The 19964-nt window shown below is 45.2% G+C and overlaps 1 protein-coding gene across 1 annotated transcript in view; it reads right to left on the bottom strand.

Moving 5' to 3' along the window:
- The window catches only part of LOC144115212 (annexin-B12-like), a 39553-nt gene that overhangs the window by 18079 nt on the left and 1510 nt on the right, over window positions 1-19964 (bottom strand). The window contains exons 2-5 of the mRNA XM_077649490.1: window positions 15505-15638; window positions 13101-13357; window positions 7748-8250; window positions 5728-5803 (exon numbers count right to left, since the gene is read on the bottom strand). Of these exons, the coding sequence (XP_077505616.1) occupies window positions 5728-5803; window positions 7748-8250; window positions 13101-13308 (787 nt within the window). The 5' untranslated portion in view covers window positions 13309-13357; window positions 15505-15638. The remainder of the gene's footprint in view (window positions 1-5727; window positions 5804-7747; window positions 8251-13100; window positions 13358-15504; window positions 15639-19964) is intronic.

Raw genomic sequence — 19964 nt, 5'->3', positions numbered from 1 at the left:
AGTTAGAACAAAAAGCGCGAACAATGTGATAGGCTGTTACTACTAAATTGAAGCAATGCAAAATGAACACAACACAAAGAAATCATCATGTGGCACCGACAGCTGTTAAAAGTAAGTTTAGTGGAAGAGACCGCGTTAAGCCAGGAATTAAGTAAAGTTGTTCAGTAAAGAGGAAAAAAGCTGTGTATGATATATTAGTACGGGCGAAGTATGGCTTAACATTAAGGTGGTGATGACTCCTGGTTGATCGGAGAATATCAGGGGTTAGAGAGACATTTGGTGTAGCATGATAAAGTGAATTGACGATGCAGTGCTAGAAATACAGTGAGTCCACCTGACGGCGCACGGACAAAGGGGTTAGGTTTAAAGCGGACACGGCACAAGAAGGTGAAAAATGGCGATCATATCGACTATATATGAACGTGATGGCTTTCCTTTCGATGTTCTCGAGTTGATCAATTTCACATTGTTTATGAGGATTTCAGGCTGGAGACGCGTACAATCACTGGACGAATTAAGGATTTGTACATTAATAGTTTCTTTTGGTACATTAGCTAACGTTCTCCTCAAATCCTCAAGCATTTTAGTGCTTTTGTACCAATGAAATTAATATTTTTCACCCAGGACTTGTTAGTGGTGAATATAACACTGGGATACTCCAATTCTAAAGTCCTACGCAATGGAGAATTATTAAAGTCGTAATTAAACAGTGAAAGGGAAGTACAACTAGGGAAAGGTATCACTAATGTTTTAGTAAAATTTATTTTCAATTGCCATGTATTACACAAGGAGCAAAAACTAGTAAATGAGGCGTTTATTTGCAGGTGATCATCTGGTGTGTTAATTACTTCATATAACAAACAGTCATTCGCATGAAGGCGTATTTGTGATGTGACATGGCGAAGCAAGTCGTTGATGTATATTAGAAATAATAAAGGGCCAAGCACTGACCCTGGTTAAGTGGCAGATAATGCATCTACAGGACAGGAGTTAGTCGAATTGTAGGAAACAATCTGTGAGCGGTGTGAAAGAAAACAAGCAATCAAATTAAACAAGCAAGAATTTTTTTAGAATGGCGTTTGCTTTCCACTGGAGATTAAAACGTAGTACAGTGTCAAAAGCTGCATAGTGCGTAGTCAGCTAGAAAGGCATGTGTCCTGAAGGCTAGGTAAGGTTTCTCTGAGAATCGTGAAACCACGGCCGGTTCATGTTAGTGAAAGTAAAAAAAGGCCAGAACATTTCAACTTCGTGACTTCTAGCCCGAAAGATCGAATATCACAGTCATGAGGATTTACTCATTTCATTGCCTTTTGTAACGAGGGCTACCCCACAATTTTATGAAGTACTATTTTAATATGAAACGAAGGACGCTGGTTCGATCCCGGCCGCGGTGGACAAACTTCGATGGAGGCGAAATACTAGAGGCCTGTGTACTGTGCGATGTCAGTGCACAACCCCAGGTGGTCGAAATTTCCGGAGCCCTTCGCTACGGTGTACCTCAGAGCCTGAGTCACTCTGGGACGTTAAACTCCCGCAAACCAAACTAAACTATTTTAATTCATATTTAGAGCCTATTTCACGAAATATAAATGAGGACAAATACTTTAAGGCTCTTTGAATACGCGGCTTTATTGACTGACACTGAAGTGTCGAAGACGGAATGAGGGTCGTGAGGCACGCCATAGTAAAAAGAAACCGGGAGATAATTTCCAACTGCTGTTGTTTTTGAACGTGCACTGAAATAAAATTTTGCACGATATTTCGGTTGCAACCAACTGGTCTAATCTAAATGTAGATTTCTGCTTAACAGCGGTCGTGGCGAGTGCGGCATCATGGGTCACTCAAATGCAGAACTTGCACGTTGAGGACCGCTAAATGGTGCTCGCTCTTAAAATAAACGACATGGAATCCACATTCACACATATGATGAGCGTTTTTTTTTTAGAATAAGCATATCATCTTACAAGGCCTCCGAAATACGGCAAAAGCACCGCGAGAGAAAGCAGGGCCGATAATCACCGACCTGACGGCGAGTGCTTGGTGCCGCAAGTATAACACACGAGTTTTTACTGAAGCTTATGCGATATTTGCACCTAAATTCGGTAACAAAAAACTAATGCTCACGAATCACCAGCGTATGTGCAAAAGCTGTAATTTGCTATTCTTCCACGTCTCCAAGCATTCTTTAGTCAACGATTAAAAATATGCAGAGGCAAGATAAATGGATTGAACTTTAACAGTGTTGTTGGCCATTGTATTTTGTTACTAAGGGTATGTGTTTACTCTGTTTATTTCAATAACTAAAACTTTTGGAAAAAAAAATAACTTTCTTCCTGTTGGGTTTCTGGCGCAGATTATGGTGCCAAAGTGTACAGCGTGCCAAAAAAAGTCTAAACATCAGTTTATGTGATCTGTAGATGAGATTTCAAAATTCGCGCCAGAGATAAAAAATCCCACGTGACCATGGGCTTTCACGCTGCGACAGCAGAACTCTCAAACGTAGAATTTGTGAAATTAACAGCGTTCGATTATGCCTTGAATGTGACGGGATAAAAAAATTCTCCGCCAACTCTGCCTCAGTGTCCGACTTAAGAGCGTTAACTACTTCAGCTTCAAATGTTTAGATATGTGTGCTAAGCAAACGTAGAGAAGACCAAGTTCAAACATGTGCGAATGTTTCCTTTCCGGAAACATCCCCTTTAAGACAAAAACAGCGTCATCTACTTCATGTATTTCGCACTACTATTGCGATTTACAGCCACCTGGCACCATCCAGCGCTGTTTGTATCATCCGGGTTTGAGAGCCCTACTGTCGCGGCGCGCAAGCACATGGTCACCTTAGATTTTTTTTATATTTCGCGCGCTTTCCTTTAACGAATAAAAAAAACAAATGTAAAGCACACATCGAAAATTAAAAATGATTAATTACTCGTTTTTTGCACAATCTACACTCTGGCACCGGAATTTTCGTCAGAAACGCAATAGTTAAAAAGTTTTTTTTTTAATTAATAAATCATGCAACTGCCCAACATACAAAAATACTGTGAGTAACTAAATACAACGGTCAAAGTGAGCTTGGCGCATGATTGCCTTAGCTGCTGATGCGCCAATAAACGCAACACAACGCAACATAACAATGGTCATTCGACAAATTTGAAGTGCACTACACCTGTCTCGGCCTGGTTTAGTTTTAAATTTTGGCTTAGGATAGCTGGAAAATCGACATTAGAAAATTGGCGGAAGAAATTGAAGGCGCCTGGTGAACATTTTCAGTTTGACGCAGAATAGCACACCTGACTGAGTGTGAAATCACGCACCGACAGGGGCAGCATAGAATGATAAACTGCCGATTTTTCCTTCCTAGGGCTCTACGGTATATCGCTGCCCGTATTTTTTCAAATCGAGGAAATGAGCTGAAAACATTTATGCGAGACTCACGAAACTCCACTACATATGACTTCGCAGTAGGCATTCACTGTCATGAGAAAATTATTTTTTTTAGCTCAGATTAAAGACAAAATTCTCCTAACGCACAGTAAGCGGATTGATAATAAATTTTATTAAAACTTTCACTTTTCTTTAGCCGGATAATAAGTGGGTTCTCAAGATAATTGCGCGGACGTAATTTGAAGCATATTCTTTCCGTGTTCATCTTTTTTGCCGTCTAGCAGTTGCCTAGTGCGTCACGTGTGGCATCAAAGGCGGGGTTGGCCAACAGACAAAAAGGCAACAACTGAATGACGAACCATTTCTCACAAAATGCGATGGTTGATCTCTGTTGATGGCGTTATTAGAAAGCCCACTGCTCATAAACAGGCTTCCAGGATGACAATTAAACTAGAAAAAATATATCTTCTCCCCAAACCAGACATTTTACAAGGAAGACAAGTGGCTCCAAGGTTTGTCTGCCACTTCAGATCCCAAACGAATCATTCGCTGAACTATATACGTTTTTCCTTCTTTCTCTTTCCTCTTTAAATGCTCTTTTTCTTCTCGTTATCAACAAAAAAAAAACGAAAATTGGAGGCGCTTCAGGTTCGCATCCAGGCAGCACAAATCCTTCTCTATCTATTTTATTTCGCAGCAGAATCCCTTTGCTGCCTCCTCGAACAAGCTGTATTTGTAATTGCGATCAAGTATTCACACCAGTAAAATTGAAGCCGAATAAAATAACAAGCGCAGGATATTGAATAAAACGTGTCATTAGTCTCGAGGCGGTCATTCCAGCAATGGTTTGGTGTCACTGTCACGGTGGTGGCATCGAAACCTACTGTCTTTGGTTTAAACAACACTACAGCCGAATACAGCTCGAGAACGCAGCGGCAAATACCCCTCAAAGGAGAGCCTCCAGCTAATGACCTCGTGGTCAATCCCCTTTGACCTGCTCACGGGATATCCTAGGGATGGCAGATGAAAGGATATGAGCCACAGCTTAATCGATTGACCACGGCGTCATGAAAATTGCTGGACGGCGTTGGCCGGAGGGCCTTCATTGAGGGTTATCTGCCGCCTCGTTCTTGAGTTCAGTACGCTGACGTGCGGGAATCGTTCGACTCTTCTTTGGTAGGACTACATCTTCGTAAGCTACAGGCTACTTGCTTGTTCGAACGCTCCGCATTGCTATAGTTTAATCTTCTTATTTTTATTTGTCCAGAACTTTCAATAAAGGATAAACTCACAAATGTAACGCTCCTACTAGAGTAATATGACTGCCACCAATATTAAGACGAAAGCCTTTATATGCTCATGGCCCGCCAGCGTCACCATTCGCGTTTCTGTCACACAAGCTGTCAATCAAACTGGTAAAAGTTGACAAGTCCACGCTTATGAAGGAACGGATTAAGGACTTGACGCTAGAAAAATGTTTAGATAGCCTGGTACTCGCCTGCGTGTCCGGTCGTGTTTCTGTCACACTGTAGGTGTCAATGAAACCGATTAGGTCATCGATGACGCCATCAGTTGTGTAGTGTAAATCGTACAAGTTGAAATAAGGCTAAACGAAGACGACTCACTCGAATGACGACTGTACAAATTTTCATAACAATCGCATAGTCTTTGATTAGCAGTTTCAGCACACAAACAGCAACAGGGGCAGCAACACCGCAAACGGCTTTTGCGACATCGCACTTTACATCACCAAAGTGCCCCGTAATTTTTTTTAATTATAGCGTAACCGCGCATTTTTCAACTTTACTAAAATAACGATAAGATGAACAGGCTAAGCATAATAATCACATCTGAAGGCACGAAATCATGAGTTGTTGGTGACGGCAATTTCGAGCCTATAACAGAATCACGAAAACACTTCCGTGTGCCACAACCAATAACCCTGCATTGTATACGCTAGCTAGACATTCTCACCACGAGCATGCTGAGGACTTTTTAAATTCCTCCATCGCACTACTGTTTTCGTCGCTAAGACTGCAGGAACTGCTTATGCACGTTCTACACGTGTGTGCCTAGAGTCCGATGGTTACGGTAACTGTAGCGGTGTACGTTATTGCTATGCCAAAACTCGGCAATGAAAACTCACGCAGTACCACGAAAGCATTGCCATTAAGTGAACATGTCGGTGGCTCTGGCATGCGGTGTAGAAAAATCTATGCTTTATGAGCATGATAATGCACCAATAACAGAGCAATAATACAGTTATAAAAAATGCAGAGCGCATGTGGCACGTTACGTCAAATGGTGTTTCTTAGGTTAAGCGCTGGTCTCTGCACTTACTCCATCCTCTCATAGCTTTTTTTAGTGCCTCCACATCCTGCTGGACATTGAAGTTCATGTGCGTCTTGAGGGTTCCCTGCACGTACAACAAAATAATCTTTTTGCTCTTGAATTGAAGGAAAAAAAAACTGGACATCTCTTCGGTACCTTTCAAATATGCAAATGATGCTCGTCATTTTTTAAGGTCTTTGGGAGCAGCATATAAAGGAACACTGTAGAATGTCCATTAACTGACACACCAAATGTCTTTCATGCCTGTCCTGCCTTGCAGAACGCTAAGCCTACGCTGCGAACGCATAAAAAACTCCAATAGCCTCGTTATCCTCTCAAATAAGGCATATCTCAAATAGCCGCCATCACATAGTTCATGCGCACTCCGCGATGCCACTCATTGCTTCAGTGTCGCTGTGCACTTAAGCAGTTTATTGGTTCTGTCTCACAGAAAACCAACCCATTTACCTGAAGACATCCGCAGCAGTCGCTCGTATATGCATGCATCAGGAGACGCATTCACCATGCGATACGCTGGCAGAATGGCACATACCATAGGCGGAAGCGCATACATGCACAAAAGCAGCGGTAAGATATATGACATATATGGCCATCTCTGTATAGATACAACGGCTGCTAGGGATCCATCAGGAAAGCTCAAGGATTGTAAATGCTGAGCATATTAAACAGCCTGTAGTAATCATCGGCTTTCTTGCGCGCTCCGGAAAATGATGCTGAGGATGCAGCACAGCTTAAATATGGATTGCACACGGAAGGAAGGAAGGGCGGGAGGAAGCGCCCTCTTGCTACTGACTTGCGAGTGGCGGAGACGCGCCGATGAAACCAAGAACAGTGCATTACACAGGATGCCTCTTTAAGCCTATTCTCCTCGTCTCTAGTGGGCAGGAAGCCGTCTCTCACTACAAAACAAATTACGCGTGTCTTTATATGTTGCGCCTGCTTGGCTACTGCAAACATTTTCATGTTTAAATAGGGTATTAGTGTGGCACTGGCCACCCATCTTGGGATTAGGCTACAGTTAACTGAACATATAGTGCATTCGAAAGCAGCAAGGGAGACAGCCATCGGCTAACCTCAGTAGGTAGAACACCACGCCCAATATGCGCAAACCGTGATTTCGGCTCCATTCCGGGTAACATCTTTTGTCCAAAGTGACTACTCAGATATCTTTGCTCTCAAACCAGCACAACATGGAAAAAGCGGTAACAGCAATACCTGCCTGCACTGTCCTTGCATTCAAATACAGTTGGCTTCCTTCGAATAGAACAATGTCTGGCTACCGGCCCACTTCTCATGATCCCGAACGCTATTGACAATCCGCAAGGAGAGCAGCAAGAAACAAGAATTGTTAACAAGCGAACACAACCGCTGAAACCGTTAAAAAGAAAAAGCGCATTAAGAAGACGGCCTCCATTTTCCTCACACTCTACCACTGTGCTCTACTCTGTTTCGCGCACCGACAAAAACCGACAAAGCTTTGACGTCCGACAGTGCGCAATGCCGTGGGGAAATGTACTGTGCATGACAATTTCTTGCAGACATTCATTCACGCTGAATAAATGGCTGCCCATTTTTCTCCCGTGGCAGTGCGTTCTGATCCTGATAATCTCTTCAAATTTACTGCAATATGCCGAGGAAACGCCAACGCTGAGGGCAAGACGGACGAAACGGTTCCGTCAACGACAACGCCAACGACAACGGTTCCGTTTTTGTCGTTAGTCCCGCACGACCCACTTCAGAGCTATTGCCGTCCATGTGAAGTAACATTAACTGCATCCATTGAGACGAACACCCTTCTGCCGCGTCGCTCTTAGCGTCGTACTGTGCTTCGATGAGGGCGAAAATTTCCAGTGGCAATTCTGCATTTACTCCAGTGGAATGACCAATTTTTTTATCAGACAGAAAGAGTTTTCAATGAGGAGTTGAGAGCATCAGACAGAAAGAGTTTTCAATGAGGAGTTGAGAACATTTCTGCCGACGCGGATTTGCCACTACACTGGCGGCTTACCTTTCCTGGAGCGTAACAGCTTGCCCCGGCCACCATGCCGTCATAGTACCTAGGAGAAGTCTCGTAGCAGGCCGCGTCCCTTGCCGGAGCTCTGCTGGGCGTTGTCGGAGGGTAGGGCATGCCGCTCCCGGGGCCAGCATAGTCAGACCTAGAGTAGCCGCTTCCACTGTATCCATTTCTTGACCCGTATATAGACTGCGCACTGAGGGGCGTAGTGGAATAAGGTGGGTAAACGCCACTGGGGTACCTCGCTAATGGGGTCGATGCCACTGCCCAGGGTGGTACTGGTCCTGATTGCAAGGGGCCAGATATGGGGGACAAGGAAATTGGTGATGGAATGCCTTCCGGCGGGAGGCTGCTGGACTCAGAGGGAGGGTAGGATGTCCCAGGTACGTTGGACAAAGAAGTTGCCGATGGAGAACAACCAGTCGGGGCGCCGACAGACTGAGAAGGAGGGTAGTAAGTCTCTCGTGAAACCGGTTCCAGGACTGATGATGTGTTCCCTGGAGGAAAACGAATTAATACCTCTGCTACACGGGCAAGTTCGAATGACATCTGAGTCGATTGGCATTCCAGACATGGAATGGCATTCGGACTCGGGGGACTTCCGCGGTGCTACACGACACTTTCCAAAGGCATTTGAAATTTCCTCAGCTCGTTTTCAGTGTACGATGAAGACGGCGGCGGTGGTCACACTAGTGCGACAACGACACTATCACGGTCATCAGCAGCATATATGATTGTAGTGGGACAGGTTTTTGAGGCAAACGACACCGACGAATCCGAACGGCGGACGGTCAGCCTTCATGGCCTCGGCAAGCCGTCAGCTGAGGGAAAACACGCTGATGATGCGACGGTGTGAATATATTCGCCCATCTACCTTATCCATACAGGTAATAAGCCAAACTAACGGGTATATTTTCCATGATCCCATTCTAACACTCACCAGCTATAAGCGCTTGCCAAATTAATTTTAATCGATGGCGACTCCCTTCCCTACCGCGGCGACTAGGCCTAGTGAGTCCGCAGGATTACGTCTGTGAGTTCGAAGGTTGTGAAGAGCGAATTCACAAGTTTTAGCGAATGCAAATGGTCAACGAGTTTACTTTTGACGACAGTTACCAGAAATCAACTATTGCTCACATCGCAGGGCGCTCATACGATGAACGGGAAGCGCCGATGTGACCCAGACCGCCGAGCAATGCTTTACGGCCAGCAGCAGTCGTCGCCGTTCTATTTTGGGGATAACAAGTTATGCCGTTTCAATTACCGCGAAAGGCCACCAATCATACTTCTGAATAAAGCAGTTTAAAATAAACTACTGATCGAGTCGGAGGAAGTCGGGACAATTAGCGACAAGCGCTGGTCGTAGGCGATGTCTGCAGCCCAGCTGTCAAGTGCTTCTCAGTCGAGCGATCGTATCGGCGCTTCCTCCCACATATTGTCGTACTGAGTTAACAAGCACGGGTGCAGCCGGTACAAAAGAGATTAGCTTATTTAATACAACTAAAGCGCAGAATGCGTTTTATGTCATGAAAACGAGCGCTAGCTGTTCGTAGGCAGCGATGTAAACAACAGTATGAGCGCAGCCGTCCTCATTGGCGCACTGCTGGAGGAATTTCATGCTCATGCGGTAAATGTTCATTGGTGTACTATTACCATAAAGCACTTACGTAGACAGAACACGAACTATTTGCTAAGCAAAGAGCAGGAAAAAGCGAGCAGCGGGTATCAAAATGAGCAGCCACAGAGCCGAAAGCAGTAGCGCAGCTGTGGGTGGTGCGAAGCGATGGCGGCGGCGACGCCTATTGGCCGGTTCGGCCTGTGTTCGCGTTTCGAAGGCATTCCAAAATATGGAATGTCTCCGCGGAGCTCCGTCGATTCGAATGGCATCTGAACCGAATGCCGTCGAAAAATTTTGTGTAGCAGCGTGAGGTCGGTAATCGAGCTGAATGACATTAAGTTCGAAGGCGTTCGAAGCGCCCGTGTAGCACGGGTATAATACTACCTTCAGGTTAAGACTAATATTTTATTTTCCAGTGTTCACTGGATGGGTTCCTGGGATAAAAGAAAAGTATGTTCCTGAACGTAAAAGCGCAAAAGACAAGGACACGGAATAAGACAGAAAACATGAGCGCTCGTGTTGTTTGTCTTTTTTCTGTCCTTGTCTTTTGCACTTTTACATTCAGCATGGAAAACTAACTCGCCCAAACGCGGCCAATATATCAAGTATGTGGACTTGCAAAATACCCATGAACCATGTACATGGCAGACGACGGGAAGGTTTCTGCGTTCACGCAATGCATAAAAATAATACTGAACAAACTGCGTGGTAAACCAATACTGAGCACACATGTGCGTATCATGAAAAAAAATACAGAAAAAGAGAGCAGATATAAATTGTAGGGACACTTGAGCTCCGCGTTATGACTACGACGTGAAAGCTTTGATGGTTATTTCTTACTTATTTATTAATCAGTCCCTCTTTCTAACTACGCACACTCATTAGCATTCATTAGCAGGCATATCAGACCACATGCTACACCACAAGACACGTATAGTCTCCCTTTAATCATGTCCGTCGAACATACCTGAGTGCCCTGGTTAGCCTGTCTGACTCAAAACCCGAGGGTCATGGGTTCCATTCCGGACTAATCATCCCAATTTTCTTTTCAGCGTAAGTCATTTACTTTACACCCTTACACAACTTCATATTGACATTTCAGTCATGCTATAACGTCATAGTCCGTTTGACTTGAGTTTTAAACATTATCATTCCACAGCTAAACGTCCGACGTCACAACCCTTTCGCCCAATCCTGAAATAGTGTGACAACGCGCATGGCTTTCCCTCCAAACACCATCACGTTAATAATCTACCGCTTTCTTTTGCTACTTTTGTTTCCTAACAGCGTTTACTGCATTCCTCACTACTGCATTTTTTCACTATTGCAGCCCTACGTGCTATCTCACAACACCGTTTTAACTTGCTCGAACATGCAAATATTTCATCCCCAAGCAAGACAGAGCTTTCTCGCTTTCAGGTACAAAGCACTGGGAAACAGCAAGCTGAACATATACGTAGGGATAGGGATTCAGCATTCCACTGTCCTAGCATTCCAGGCGAAGGTCCACGAAGGACCACGAATATCCATATGGTTTTTATTTTTTTCGTTTTATTTTTTTTTCTTACTGTCGGCTGGAAATAAGCCCGAGAAATCCTAATCAGTCCCAATAGGCCGCAGTTCCGGTGGAAGCTGGCCTCACTGTCAACTATTGCATCGGCACATAATCGAAGTCCAAACAACAAAGGCTGATATCTGCTCTTCAAGAGGGCTTGTTTCTTGGCCTAGTTAGTTGCTCATACTGACGAAAAACTGTTAAGCGTTGAAATAAAAACCACTGTCGCCTGTCCCACTCACGTTCTCGTCTTTTTTGCCGAGTAACAGTCGTACACAAGATAAAGCAGAGCGTACAGTCGAACGTAGGTCTCGGTATGGCTGGGCCACACATAGAGAATAATAATAAAGAGATTCTTTCAAACGCTTGTTGGCCCAGTGACTTTGATGTTCGGCTACTGGTCCCAAAGTCAAGGGTTCGATCTCGGCCGCCGCGGCCCTTTTTCGGTGGATGAGAAATACAGATAACGCCCCTGTGCTATATGATGTCAGCACACGCTAAACAACCCGGGGTGCTTTAAATTTATCCGGAACACATCACTACGGCGTCGCTCAAAGCCCATGGGTCGCTTCGTGACGTTAAACCCCACAATTTAGAATTTAATTTAAAGAACTTTTTGCATGATCTCGCCGCAAGCTTCAAGGCATAGCGACAGGAAATGATAATTATAAACATGCCCAAGACTGACACGTTCTCTATGTACGTAGGGACATGACACGGGCTGGTACATTTTACTTTTCAATATTTATCCACTGTCCCAACATAGTTTTTGTACAGTTGGAAGCGAAAACCGTGAAACTAAGGGACATAAGACAACTGCTGTCTCCTGTCTTGTCTCCTGTCCATCCCCTGCAGGTCTCCTGCGCTTGTCTCCTTGTCGCATTTGACTTCCGAATGGATAAGCAACATGTCCAATTATACTACTATTTTTGTACATGGGGCACCCATTTTGCTTTTAGAGAACATCTTGAGAATGTAAGCGCAGTGAACAACTTTAGCTAAGCAAATGGAACGTGCGAATCGTTGCGGAATCGTTACAAATACAAAGCTAAATTAACTAAGTACTTGCGCGCAACGAGTCTACTGGATTTAAGGGTCATCACTGCATCCGAGCTTTTCTTTTTCTGGCTCTAGCTGTATTAACCTAGTTAACCCGGTTTCCTGTCCTCGTCGTCGTCGTCTCGTCCCCATACCCCATTCCAGTAATTGCAGGAATGCACCATCGTAGGAAGGCCCAGAGCAAAAAAAAAAATACTTGCTGGTGGTTCAGCCTTGATAATCACTAGCTATTGTGCGAAACCAGGTTTTTGCAGGTGGACAGAACCGCCACGTACTGCAAAGCGCGATTGAAACCTCGTTGCCTTTCATTTCGTGACTTGCGCACAGATGGAAGTTGATGTAGACGACGATGTACAATGCACAGCGTGAGAGTTTCTTGCAGTTAGTTCGAGGCCGCAGTGATCGGCCGCAGTGATAGCATAGTGCTCTCGTGCAGTGGCCAGCGAAGCTGATCTGTTCGCGAAGCCGCGGGTTAGAAACCCAGTCGCGGCAATATTTTTTACTTCTCCATGATGGCTAAGGTCAACCTTATTCAGAGTATTGTTATATTTCCCGCATAACGTGACTAACTTGAGAGGCGTCACCACACACGCGCAGTTTCTTGGTTATGAAGCCAATAGTGCTTTCGCACCAAGAGGTAGTCACCGATAGCATACAGAAGTACAAGACTGCGGCTCGGGTGCACCGTCTCTCTTCCATACTCTCCCCTCTGCGGCGAGTGCCAACTTGGGCAACCGAACTGGAACGGAGGCCCTAAGCCGGACCGTGATCTAGAGTGCACAATCTCTCAGCCACGAATCCGCTCACTAATTCATAGTCTACTCCGATTATCTGTGCTTGATCATTGGCAGTTTAGTGCAGTGGGAGTGACAGTCATGCATGGCGTTACCACGGCGTTAATGATTTCGAAAACCAGCTACACCACCGATCATGCGCCTTAACCTGAAGGTATGAGCTTTCTCAGTCTACCTTTTTTTTTCTTGGGGGAGGGGGCATTGCACTTAACAATTCCAATGCCAGTGAGCAAGCTTATGTTTACATGTAAGAAAAACGAATGCAAGTTCACAAGTGAAATGATGCTCTTCCGTAAGTGCAGGCACGCAGCCCCTACGCACCTACGGCGGGTGTGACGGACGGTTCTGGGAAACTGGGCCTTGGTGAAGGCATGCGCCGCGGCGGCTCTTCAGGATCTACAAAGCCCATCGGTCTCACTGCGTCGGTTGGATAACTAGACGAACTGGTTGGAGGGTAGCCTGGGGGATATCCTGGAGCACAGCCTGGGTTGTAGCCTCCTCCACTGGCACCACCAGAGGAGCCGCTCATCGCTGTCACGTCCGGTGCAGCAAAGAAGCAGGGCTAGGCCACGGCTCCCCTAGACATAAAAAATACTTAGAGGCCACTCTTTCACTCAGAGCCAGCGGTGTTAGTCACCACGCTAGACAACATGAGGCCTAGCCCCAAAGCTAAAATTGCCCAAGGTTGTGACAGTTCATCTTAATCCATTCTAGTCTTCCCGACTGAAGCACGTATTCTCTGGCTTTATGCTACCGATTTCGCAACCTCTTCATTCCTCTACTTCGCGCACATTGACTCCTGTACGGCTGTACTTTTCAACCTTGAAATTACCAGGTTTTCAATTACTTTTGATCTATTCGACCTAGGAGGGCAGTGCACTGTATCCCGAAGAGTCTTATGGTTTACGTATCTCCCGTCTGTAAATACCGTATTGACCAAAAATAACCATGTGACCGGGATTGCTTCCGAGGCTTATAGTAAAGTCCTTACGAAACCCCTAAAGACCGAAAGGCCTCGAAAAAATAAGAAACGAAGCCCGTTGCTCAACTACATTTTGAAAAGATACTGCAGCAGACATCCCTGACACCGTCAATTTTTTTTTTCTCACAGCTCACAGCCTTGGCCCCGAAAAGTCAAGCGCTCTAATTGCCATGAACCAACACAATACGCAAATAAATGGCAACTGTTGGGGTGTTGCTCTGCGCACTGGTTGCACCGGAAGTCTGGTTATGGCGTCCAGCTATCGAAAGTAAAAAACGCAATGCAGCAAGCGGCAGCGCCACTTCATGAAGGAGGCATCGTCAGTTCACCCAACCTCTATCCAAAGCTGAAAAATCCTATCAGTTTAAAAGCTGTCATGATCGTCATCGATTGAGCAGAATGATAAAGCATGCAGAATGAAGCGAAAGGAAAGTTTACTAATAGGTGCCAGAATTTACCGAAGTACATTCAGTGGCACTTAAAGAAGCTAGGATGTGCAGGAAAGAAGGGCAGGCAGCTGTGAAATCACTTGCAATTTCACAAGTGCAATGCAATTTCAATGCAAGTTCACAAGTGAAATGATGCTCTTGCGTAAGTGCAGGCACGCAGCCCCTACGCACCTACGGCGGGTGTGGCGGACGTTTCCGGGAAACTGGGCTTTGGTGAAGGCATGCGCCGCGACGGCTCTTCAGGATCTTCAGGATAAAAATACTTAGAGGCCACACTTTCACTCAGAGCCAGCGGTGTTAGTCACCACGCTACATTCAGTGGCACTTAAAGAAGCTAGGATGAGCTGGAAAGGAGGGCAGGCAGTTGTGAAATCGCTTACGAAGGGAACACTTCTTGCGTGGAACAAAAGTGGAAGAATGAAGGGCGCGCAGCAGAATCGCCCCCACAAGGTTGAGGCTGACTGAAGATCGCAGACAGGTGTTGATAGGCATTACGCTTAAAACTTACAACAGCAGCAAATACCTGGAAACTACATGAGCAACATAAGCAGAAAAAGCCAGCTACCGCTTAGACAGCCTAGTTTATAATGGTGATATGACCATGTTCATGATAAAATTAACCTTGGACCATCCGGCTGATTCATACATGATGTGTTAAATCACAAGGGTTATTCTGTCTTGAGGGGGGACTAGGCAAAATAGAAAAAATACACACCGCACAATGTAGCACACCAGAGAAGTAAAAGAAAAACACTGAACCCTGTGAATAGTTTATGCTTTCTTTTTTTCTCGCGCGCTTCTCTGCATCTATGAACTAGGTTGATCATATTTTTGGTCTTCTTCCGTGCACATCGTTAGTACGCGGTCCCGTGACTTCGCGTTTTACAATAGCACACACGCAATTTAGAAGGACTGCGTTTACTAAACTACAGTGAGACGCCCGAAAACCATCGCCGGACAGTAGTCAGCACGAACCGCAGCAGACTGCACACCATTCTGCGGCGTCTGAATCACGTAGTCTAGCGTGCCGATGCAGGCTGCTCTACGCGCTTTTTCACCAAAGCAAAAACAGCTCACGGAGGTAAAAGTACTACCGCGCTTTCCTATAATCTGTGCAGCGATCGTGAGGACCAGGCAAAGCGCAGGCAAGTTAGGCTTAATCACGCCACCCCGAACGTTCTCTGCTAGTACTAAGCTGCCGAACTAACATGCAGTGCCCATGCTGCGCTGTGCAGGCTTGATAATAGTTTAGACGCTGAAGGAAGCTTAACTCGGAAAAGTGGAAGACACTTACGAGGGAAAATTTCGTTCAGGCGCTTGGCACGAAGGCGGCAGTGCGTGACGTCCTCGGTGTGGCAGGCACCTCGAGCGGATTCAGCACGAGCTCGCTCATAGTAGTGTGCATACGAAAACACGTAGCCGATGAAACTGAAGAAGAAGAGGAGAAATTAACAACGTAGAGCAAGATTCTGCCTGCGATGCGCCAAACGTGTGTTGGGCAACATTACCACGCTTGGGCGCTTTTGAAAATACATGAGAACAAAAAAAAGTGAGCTTGTGGTACCTGCGGTAACGTGGAAACTACTTCGCCCTTCTGTTCAGTCAACATTCGTATCAGCAATCAGGTAAGCTTTCGAGTCAAAGAAGAAAGAAGAAAAGGGCTTTATTCGGGGGGAGCGCCTTCGAGGGGAAGCCCATGAGAAAGGCGGTCCAGAGGAGGAAGTGATTATACGGAGTTTGACTTAATATTAATACGGGTGGAGGGAGAAGGGTTCTTTTTATACCATTCACGCTTCTCCATCGTTAATAAAACACATATGAAGAAGCCATAATTTTCACATCTGCAACATGTCAATACATAACACAAAAAGGGGAAATGGCAAGGAATAGGCAAGTAACTGCCACAAGAAGAGGCGCAGCACTTGTCTTCGCGAAGGAGAGAAGGGCGCGGAAACAACACGCAAATTTAGAATAGAGACTGCAGTCACAGCAGGAATACTAAACGACAAGCAGTGACCCCAATCAATTCTTTATTCACCGAAGAAAGACATCGAAAAAACCAGCATGAAAATTTTTGCTAGTACGCGTGTTGTCGCGGATCCAATGTGGTCGACTGCAAACCACGTCTATACCATGTACTTTTCTGTCGGCAGCAGCACGGCGGCGGCTCTGAGAGGATGGCAACTTTACCCGATTTCGTCTTTTTTTACATGTTGGTGCAGTAAAAAAATAATAGTTTATGAAAGGGAACGTGAGTTAGCATGCCCTTCATGGTACAGTCACCGGAAACTGTCGGGAAGTTGGCACAACCCAGCCCCTTGCCGCGCTTTGTTGCACACGTTTAATTATCAGCTACCCCTGGATACCGGATCGCCTCCCAGGTTGGTACCTGGTCGTGCGCTCCTGTGTCGTTTGAGCGAATAATGGAGGTTGAGAATGTTTCAGGACCATTCTGGCAGCTGGTTGTATGTGGTTCCTTTGATAAAAATGGTACCCTGCATTTTTCACTTGATTAACAGTGTTGCTACTCGTTTCGTTTGTGCATCACAGGCAACCAAAAATTCGCACCCGAATGAAATGCGACTATTTATCAGTAGCGCGTGTGCTCAGGCAGTTTCAAGCTCCTCGGATTACTCCAGCAGCACGGCGCTTTCTGCAGTCGCCGCTGCAGATGATACGAGAACGCGAGCGATAGCCGCTAACTATACTCACGTCCCTAGATTGCACTACCTTCACCAAGCGACACGCGCCCTCGTGTTCCCTTTTATAAAGCCTTTAACTGTCATTTATCGTTACATCAAACACCCCTGAGCACATATCTTAGATGATTATGAGCACTGTTTATGAACGATATGCTATGCCTCGACAGCCTGTATTTTATCTCAAGGTATGCTATTTTATTCGAGGGGTAGGGGCGCTGGGCAGCGCATGCCCAACAGAACCTCGACAGGAGGTTAGCAAAGGTGTTGGGGGAGCTTGATTTGAGGTTGGGGGGCCGGGCTCACCGGCGGCACCCTGGTTACCTACCTGGTTATACAGAAAAGAAAGAAGCGGCCATTTTGTCTCAGTGGCTTTAGAGTTCGGCTGTTGAGTCCAAGGTCGCGGGTTCGCATACCTGTCGCGGAGACCGCGTTTCGATGCCGGCGAAATGCAAACATGCCTGCGTGACGTCTCTGCATTTCTATTTCTTGTAAGGTGCTCCAGCATATTCTTGTGAAATATCTCAATACTTTCTTAGCAGCAAACAAGATCATAAATAAAGCGCAGCATGGGCTCAGACACGGCTTTTCCACCAACACGCAATTAATAGCGACCATCTACGAAATCGCTAAAGTTCTAGATATGAATGGCCAGGTAGACATAATATTTTTGGAATTCTCCAAGGAATTTGAAAAGGTTCCTCACAATAAATTTATCCTGAAGGTGAAAACAATTGGTATACCTTCCAAAATAATCAACTGGGTTATATCGTACTTGACTAACAGAAAACAATATGTAGACATAGACGGCTCTTGTTCTGAAAATTTAGATGTCTGCTCGGGAGTGCCCCAAGGATCTGTAATATGACCAGTCTTATCTAGTATTTACATCAATGATTTGGTCGACTCTGTCAGGCCAACTGCATCAGTTACACTGTTTGCAGACGGCTGTGTCATTTTTAAAACCATAAATTCTTTTACGGATCAACTCGAGCTGAACGCAAATATACCATTACTAGCCCAATGGTGTGATAAATGGGATATGATGATTAACATTGAAAAGTCTATGCATATGTGCGTCACTAATAAAAGAAAAAAACCGGACTTTTCGCATAACATGGGCGGCAAAAGGATTAAACAAGTAGTGGAATGTAAGTATTTAGGCGTCACAATTACAAAGAGGCTTAAACGGACGGCGCACATCGATAACATATGCTCTTCAGCTCGTAAAAAATTAGCCTTCTCGAAACACAAATTATGAAGATCGTCAAGTGCACTGAGAAGAAAGGTGCACAAAGCGCTAGTAAGTCTCTCGTTGGAGTACGCTAGTATTGTGCGGGACCCTCACACGACGGTAGATATAGAAAAAATTGAAAAAATTCCGAGGCTAGCCGCGCGTCTCGTATACAACCGCTACAAACGCCGGTACTCTCCATCTGCTATCTTGCATGAAGCAAAGCTTGAATGTTTAAGAGAATGAAGAAAAACGGCTCGAATTATATTTCTTGGTAGTTTGTATTTTTCAAAGAAAGGCATAGACCTCCCGGATTTCTTAACTGAAAAGTTTTCTAAGAAATCTCGTCATAATCATAAACACTACATAGAACCCATTTTTACCCGCACGAATACCTATAAGAATTCATTTTTTCCTAATGCGATTCCTGATTGAAACGCACTGTCTCATGATTCTCCGTTGCTTGCCTTGCCTGAGTAATTTCAACCGTGGGTTGGCGCTCAGTATGATGCGCTTTGTTGTTAACACTGGGTATTGATTCGTTCCCCCTGGGCCTATTTACCGTTGCTTATGTGTTGGTCGTCCTATTTAGTACTTGTTTCGTCGTCATCTATGTTTTTTTCATGATCGAAGTTTTGTACTGTATTGTTTTGTACTGTGCCTTTCCTCCTTGGACCGTATTTGGTCGGCAGTATGTGACAAATAAAAAAATAAATAAATATTGGTTTATGGTTTACGGGTGTTAACGTCCCAAAGCGAATCAGGCTATGATAAACGCCGTAGTGAAGGGCTCCGGAAATTTTATCACGTGGAGTTCTTTTGCGTGCACTGACATCGCATAGTACACGGGCCTCTAGATTCGCCTCCATCGAAATATAGCCACCGCGGCCATGAAAGAACCCGCGTCCTTCGGGTCAGCAGCCGAGCGTCATAACCACTGAGCCACCGCGGCGGCCAAACACATCAAAGAATCATTGGTGCTTGAATATATTCAGGAGCCCTCCATTGCCGTCGTTCTCACGGCCCATGTGCGACTTCGGTGTATTAATCTCACATGCGAACACCGCAACCACAAAAAGAAAGACACCATGAAAGAAGCGCTAGTTGAGATTCACTTTACTACTCCCAAATAAGCACTGGGCTGCGTGGAAAAAGCGCACCTTCCTCGGTGTTTGAAACACGCAACTTTTGTCACTTCAGAAGCCTTCTGTAGCTCAAGGCGAATACTGCGTCAGTAACCACATGCGTGAGTGCAGGTTAAAGAAAAGAAGCTTTCCAAGCAAACTGCGCGGCCTTCTTTAGGTGGATTTGGTATGAAGCACATGTAGGTACAGGTTCACTCGCACGTGCATTTTTCAGGCACGCTTTATGCTCCACTATAAAGAAAAATCTGAAAATTATTGTGCGTATATTTGAAACCCCCAATTTTCCAAAAGCAACACGAATGATTCAAAAATTTTAAGAATTCACGCATGGCGCACTCTTTCACGCTCATGGAATCGTACCCTATATTCTTGGAAAAAACACTTATGCCCCAATTAATTATCTTCTTTACCATCCTAAGCTGCTTTCGCAGAGAAATCAGATATCTTTCAGTAAAACATTCAACAGTATGAAAGAAAAACGTTACAGCGCGAGACAGGACTTCGGTGGCGCACCGTAGAACTTCGTGACCTCCATCTTAATTTCTTGATATTGAAAAGCGATCCTTTTTTCTAGGCACAAAGTGGTCCAACAATTTTGTCCAGCAGCGATTTCCAATAAAGTAGGCATCACTGACTGCGTGAAGACGGCTCTGGACGACAGGAACTTAAATTAAAC

This window comes from Amblyomma americanum, chromosome 1, assembly GCF_052857255.1.
Source record: "Amblyomma americanum isolate KBUSLIRL-KWMA chromosome 1, ASM5285725v1, whole genome shotgun sequence".
NCBI lineage: Eukaryota > Metazoa > Arthropoda > Arachnida > Ixodida > Ixodidae > Amblyomma > Amblyomma americanum.
Note: the sequence above shows the minus strand (reverse complement) of the source record. Positions and strands in the feature narration are given on the sequence as shown.